We start from the raw sequence: 7,209 nt of genomic DNA on the forward strand, positions 1-7,209 counted from the left end.
GAAGGACTTGTATGCATGCATATGAGCATAACCAATGGACATAAGACACTGGGGGGCATGGGAGGCTAGAGGAGGGTCAAGGGGAGAAAAAAAAAAAGGAGACATATATAATACTCTTTGTAATACTTTAAGCAATAAAACAATTAAAAAAAAAAGAAACAAATGACAAAACCCTTAAATGTTTTCCCTTTGGTCACCCATCTTTAAACTTATTCACACGGTTAACCTTTAGCTACAGGATGAGCGCACGCCTGCTTCTCTGTGCAGTGGGTAAGGGTGTGGCATGCTCTTTGTGCTCAGTGGTTTCCGTATGCACAGGCGGACTCACCGAGCTGCTGGACGAGCAGAAGCGGGCTCGTTTGGCTCTCCGAAGAGGACTGGATGGCACTTCCAGGCCAGAGGTGTCTCCTGTTCCCATGCTCCGGGTCACTGGGCGGGTCCTGGTGGTGGGACTAGCAGCTTCTGGCTCAGGGCGGTCAACAGGACTGGAAGAGTCCCAGCTCCGAGTTCGAGAGAAGATGGGTCCTGGGCTCCTTTCAGCCTGAGGAAGGGGAGATGATAATGGAAATACACCAATGTTCTTAGTGACTATGGTCAGGAGAAATACTTCTAGAAGCATGTGAAAGTACTTTAGAGTTTAAATGATAAGAATTTAGTTTCTGAGAATATTAGATTTCTATACAAAACAATGAATCTAGCTTTTCCATTGCAACTGGTAAATAAAACCACTATGTGGTATCAATGTGGTTAGAACTGACTCCTAAGTGAACTCCCAATTTTTCCACCAACAACATTTTTGGCAAGAATGCTGTTTTTATTTTTTAAATTTTATTTATTGATTTGAGAGAGGGGAAGGGAGAGAAGGGAAGCGGGGGAAAGAGGGAAGGAAAAGAGAGAGAGAAATAGGGAGAGTGGGGGGGAAAGAGAGAGAGAGAGAGAGAGAGAGAGAAGAGGGAGAGTGGGGGGGAAAGAGAGAGAGAGAGAGAGAGAGAGAGAGAGAGAGAGAGACCCTGATTTGTTGTTTCATTTATTTATGCATTCATTGGTTCATTTTTGCATATGCCCTAACTGGAGATTGAACCTGTAACCTTGGTGTATCAGGACGATGCTCTAACCAACTAAGCTATCTGCCCAGGGCCAAGAATGCTGTTTTTAAAAAGTTCACCCCAAACAAGCCAATTAAGTCTATACCTGCTCTGAACTTGGGGAAGACGAGGCATCCTGGCTCCGAGTCATCATCCTCCGAGGAGACTCGGGCACCAAGAGGAAGCGCTCCGGCCGCCCCTCAGGGCCAGGGATGGGGGAGCTGGTCAGGACAAAGGATGTGTCCAGGTCGATCACGGATGACTCAATCTGCTGGAAGCCCCAGAGCCCCACTTTCCTCATACAATGTGAACACGTTATCAGGGAGAGCTGCATGGGTTCCAAGGAAGAACTAGGTAGGAACAGAAAAGAGAGTTTTCTCAAAGGGTAATATTTCCAAGGGACTAGGTGTAATATTTGCAAGTATGCTTTATCTCATCCAACAAATCTCTGAAACAGTCCGGTGACTGGGGACATGTCTTCTCCAGGGCCCCAATCCTCTATCTCAGGACCCCCAAGGTCATCATCTGTCATTTATTTCCTATAAAAATACCTAGTCTTGGTGTGCTCTTCTATGGCAAGACTTTTAAAAGTTATGTTTTATAAACTTCTCTATCCCTCTTAAAACTTTTCCCTTTTAAATGAAAATTATTCCTTCATCTACCAAAGAAAGCATATTAAAATAAATCAAGATTGGTTCCGACAGTCTTCTACCTCAGAGGGAGTCTACGCCAAATTGAGCAGCTAGAATGGAAACACCAACATGGGGGCCTAGGAGACTCCAGCTGGTGTTTCCTTGGCTAGTTTTTATCAACTGAACTCATTTTTCTTCCTTTCTGAAAGTAGAAAGGAGCTTCATTGTTTATAGGAACACAAATTCCCAGCTGGGAAGTGACAGTGAAAGAAACAAAGTTCAGGTATGTTCAAAAATTTCTGAGTTCTAATTCTGGTTATGTTACTAATTCTTACTGTCCCCCCATGTCCCCACCTCTTCAGTTTCTCTCTGTCTCTACTTTCCTTATAGGAAACACCATGTGCTCTCCAAATACTATTAGTGACTGAAGTATATGGGTGTATGATGCCCCCCGGCCAAATCTGCTGACTAACCTACACGCTACCCAGCCACACACAGAGAGAATACAGGCAGTGACGTGGACTTGGATATCTGAGCCTAATTTGGTGGCAGTTTTTCTCTCATCAGTTCCGCGGTCAAGTTCATCTTCAAGTAGGTGCAGGAGAAGACTGATCTTGTCTTCTGTAAAGCACTACAAAGGAACCAAAAAAAAGGTTCAAGTTTTAGTCACCATGAAAAGAAAATTATACATAATAATACACCTAGATAATTCAAGGCAGAAATCATGACAGACATGACAAACACAAGACAGTTCTCTTCATTGGAGAAGCTGTCCTGGGACCCCGCGACGTGACGGCAGCACACAGAAGCTTCTGAATTGCCCCAGATCTGCTGATTGAGAAGGTGGCAGTTTTCCTGGAACCACCAAATCTTTTCATACTACCAATTTGTTTTCAGTTTACCAACTGCACATTTTCTCTGAAACCTGTAAACTTCAAACCCAAATAATGAAAAAATGTTTATATCTTGGCCTGACAATGGATTTACTTTTTGACAGAACAACAGACCTTGCCACAGTTTTTAAAGAACGATGACAGGGTGGAAAAAAATTGCCGTGGGTCCTGGCTGGGTGGCTCAGTTGATTGGAGTATCATCCCATACACCAAAAGGTTGCAGGTTCGAATCCCAGTCAGGGCACATATATAGGTTGTGGATTTGATCCCTGGTTGGGGCACATGCGGGAGGCAACCAATCGATATTTCTCTCTCATGTCAATTTCTCTCTCTCCCTTCTTCTCTCTCAAAATCAATTTTTAAAAAAATCCATATCCTCGGATGAGGATTAAAAAAAATTACCTTGGCTAGGGACAGGGTGAAATTTGTAATAGGCATCAGAGGTTTGATGCTAAAATCCGTAACTACCTCTCATTGTGAAGAAGCAAAATAATAGCTTCTAGTTCCTACAATGAAGCTTGTTTTCAAAGTACTTACTAGGTGAGGAAATGAGACAGCAAACATTCAAAGTACAGACGGGCCAGAACATTTCAAGATTTCTATTCACAAGAGAGGAGGGAGTTTATAACTTTCTCCTCTAGCACTTTCTTTGGGAAATGATAGTCAATAAACCATATGAAATAACATTTCAGTATCTTCTGTTAAACAGTTTAAGTAACAAATTAGGATAAAATTGAATTTATGCCACTTAAAGAATCATATCTAAAAGTTTAAATGGAACCCACTTAAACACTTAATAGTCACCTTTCTTTCTTTTTTAAAAAAATATTTTTAATTGATTTTAGAGAGAGGAAGGGAGAAGGATAGAGAGATAGAAACATGTGTGAAAGAGAAAGAGTAATCGGCTGCCAGTGGCATGCCCCACACTGGGAATTGAGCCCGCAGCCCGTACATGTGCCCTGACCAGGAATCGAACCTGTGACCTCTTGGTTCATGGGCTGACAACCACTGAGAAACACCGGCCAGGCTCAATAGTCACCTTTCTGATGAAAACTGAAAAAGGACAATTGAGTGACAAGCCAGTGGTTCTCTTCAAAGCAATCTGCGTCCTCTTGTCATTAAAAGAAATGCTTCATATATACATGCTGGTGACAACTGAGGCCACAGAAGGCTAGTCAAGAAAAACTCACCATAGTTTTCAAGTCCTCTGGCTTCAGGGAAGGAAGCTGAAGGTCCAAGTGACAAAGGCTTTGAAACCGATCTAGGAATTCACTAACAAGAACAGCAGGCTCATCCAATGGCAACATCCCAAATCGATCTGCAGAAAAAGTAAATTGGAGGATTATATTGGTACAAATTGTAAAAGAAAAAAAAAAGTATAACACTGAGGAGCCCCAGCTGGGTGGCTCAGTTGGCTAGAGCATCGACTTGTAAACCAAAAAAATTGTAGGTTCAATTCCCGGTTGGGGCACATATATAGGTTGCAAATTCGATTCCTGGTCAGGGCGGGTACAAGAGGCAACTGATCCATGTTTCTCTCACTCCCTCTCTCCTTTCCTCTCTCTTAAATCAATAAAAACATATCCTTGGGTGAGGATTAAAAACAAACAGACAAAAAAACCACATGGGATATGTAAAACTGATAAGATATTTTATGATATAACAATTATATTGATTTTTTAAAAAATGTCTTTATTGATTTTAGAAAGAGGGGGAGAAACATCTGGCTGCCTCCCGCACACCCCCTACTGGATTGAGCCCACAACTCTGACCAGGAATCGAACCGACGACCTTTGGGTGCACGGGAAGATGCTCAACCATCTGAGCCACACCAGCCAGGGCTATTGATTTTTTTTTTTTATGGAGTGGTGACGATACTTCTGTGAGTATGTTTAAAAAGTAGAGTCTCAGGAAAGGTTTCTCAGAAGCAGTCAAGTTTAAGCTGAATTTGAAAGACCAACAATAGTGTGTTAAAGCAACGGATCAAGAATGGCACATTTGGGGAATTCTAAGTAGTTTCACAGTGTTGGAACACAGTATGCCTATGGGGAGAGTAGCAGGAGATAAAGTTCATGTAGACAGCGGCCAGACCATGACTTCATGAATGTATGTGATGAGAAATTACTGAATCCCTGGCCTGGTAACTCAGTTGGTTAGAGCATTGGTCCAACACGCCAAGGTTGCAGGTTCGATCCCCAGTCAGGGCACATACAAGAATCAACCAATGAATGCATAAATAAGTGGTCAAACAAATTGATGTTTCTCTCTCTCTAAAATCAAGAAAAATTAAAAGAATAAGAAATTACTGAAAGATTTTTTTAAAGAAGAAAGTGATGTTATAGATAACACGCATTAGTTTGGAGTAGAGATTGTAAGGGGTCTTTGGATGCAAAGAAATAAGCTTAGCAGACATCAAAGTGATATAAAGTAATAATTCCTGTAAGATACCAGTGGCATAAGAATAGAGAAAAGAGAATCAGTATTTTAAAACTCTAAATGATGAAACCTCATTAAAAAAATAATTGAAAACCTCATTATTGTGGGTACAATAATATATAGCATTAAATTGGGAAAATGAACATAAACTCATGATGTTAAGTAGAATTCTAGTAGCGACAGTTTCATGAGTATACAAACTTGTCAAAACTTATCAAATTGTATACCTAAATATGGGCAGTTTTATGTCAATTATACCACAACATGCTGTTTAAAAAAAAAAATCTTTTTCAGTTTTGTTATTAAAAGGGGCCCAAAAAATAGTAACGGTAGCATTTTTGTCCACCAGTTAGTCTATCAATAGCAACCAAATTTTGGTCTCTAATATTATTAAATTATTTAAAGTTATTGCAAGTAACCAAATATGTCAAAACACATTACATCACTTTAAAATGATGCAAAAATTTAATTTTTCAATTACAGTTAATATTCCATATTATTTTGTATTAGTTTCAGGTGTACAGCATATGGTTAAACAATCATATACTTTACAAAGTGTTGTCATTTTCACTTTAAAATATTATTTCTTAATAATTTATTTCCTATCACCTCTCCATTTATCAGTAGATGGCACTCTAGTCACCTTCTATATATTTTTTTTTTCTTTGTGGTCACTTGTGGAATATTCCTAGTCACCAGTGACCCTGAAATGAGCCTCAGCTATCCTACTAAAATTAAAAAATATATCTACATTTCACTGATTTCTGGTCAAGGATGAAATATATGGATTAACAGTCAGTTTTGTTATTAAAAGGGACCCAAAAAATAGTAACGGTAGCATTTTTGTCCACCAGTTAGTCTATCAATAGCAACCAAATTTTGGTCTCTAATATTATTAAATTATTTAAAGTTGTTGCAAGTAACCAAATATGTCAAAACACATTACTTTAAAATGATGCATCATTTTACTAGAAAAGTCAGGTTATAAAAAACTAAAACAATAGAAAAAGTATGGACTTTAAAAAACTAAGTGAGGTTTAAAAATAAAAAGGATGCCCAGCTGGTGTGGCTCAGTGGTTGAGCATCAACCTATAAACCAGGAGGTCACTGTTCGATTCCCAGTCAGGGCACATGCCCAGGTTGTAGGCTCGATTCCCAGTGTGGCATGTGTAGGCAGCCAATCAATGATTCTCTCTCATCATTGACATTTCTCTCCTTTCCTCTCTGAAATCAATAAAAAATAGATTTAAAAAACATAAATAAAAATAAAAAGGAAACTTGTTTGAGTGACCAGTGGCTTAGGTTTGACATAACTTGGGAGAAGAAACCAGGTCCCAACATCTTTCTGATCATCCTCTTCTAATTTGCGGTATGGTCTGATTGCTGTAAACTTAAGAAAGTACTAATAACCTAGCCAGTATGGCTCAGTAGTTGAGTGTCAGCCCATGAACCAGGAGGTCACAGTTCGATTCCCCATCAGAGCACATGCCTGAGTTGCGGGCTGGATCCCCAGTAGGGGGCATGCAGGAGGCAGTCTATCGATGATGTTTCTCTGTCATCGATGTTTCTATCTCTCTATCCTTTCCCTTCCTCTCTAAAATCAATAAAAATATATTTAGAAAAAAAGAACATACTAATAAAAACTTACTAAGGTGAAAGAAAAAAAATAAAATCCATCATGCAAATGTTTTAACATAAGTTTAAATATACCTTTTATAATTAACATATGTGAATATTTGTCTACTTTTAGTGTTTAATATGTTCAAAACAATCAGCCCTAGTAAATTAGTGATTGTGATTTAAAAATTTTAAAGCGATTTAATTTAGTTTGTAATTATTGTTAAGTGTTAGAAAAATATTATCTTCAAAATTGTATTTATTGAATATATTTAATACACTTATGCATTAATGTATAAATACTTGTGGGTGTTCCTTTGGAAGGTTATAATTGGAAGGTCCTGTTTGAGATCTACTTAAGAGGGAGAATGGCCCTGGCTGGTTTGGCTCAGTGGATAGAGCGTCAGTCTGCAGACTGAAGGGTCCTGGGTTCGATTCCGGTCAGGGGCACATGCCTGGGTTGCGGACTTGATTCCCAGTGTGGGGCGTGCAGGAGGCAGCCTATCGATGATTCTCTCTCATCATTGATGTTTCTATCTCTCTCTC

The 7,209-nt window shown here is 39.4% G+C and overlaps 1 protein-coding gene across 1 annotated transcript in view; it reads right to left on the bottom strand.

The window, feature by feature from the left end:
- ZC3HC1 (zinc finger, C3HC-type containing 1) overlaps positions 1-7,209 on the bottom strand; it is a 23,521-nt gene that overhangs the window by 3,053 nt on the left and 13,259 nt on the right. The window contains exons 5-8 of the mRNA XM_005868945.2: positions 3,801-3,928; positions 2,191-2,348; positions 1,192-1,435; positions 329-541 (exon numbers count right to left, since the gene is read on the bottom strand). Coding sequence (XP_005869007.1) covers positions 329-541; positions 1,192-1,435; positions 2,191-2,348; positions 3,801-3,928 — 743 coding nt within the window. The remainder of the gene's footprint in view (positions 1-328; positions 542-1,191; positions 1,436-2,190; positions 2,349-3,800; positions 3,929-7,209) is intronic.

The sequence above is a fragment of the Myotis brandtii genome, unplaced genomic scaffold (assembly GCF_000412655.1).
Source record: "Myotis brandtii unplaced genomic scaffold, ASM41265v1 scaffold280, whole genome shotgun sequence".
Lineage (NCBI taxonomy): Eukaryota > Metazoa > Chordata > Mammalia > Chiroptera > Vespertilionidae > Myotis > Myotis brandtii.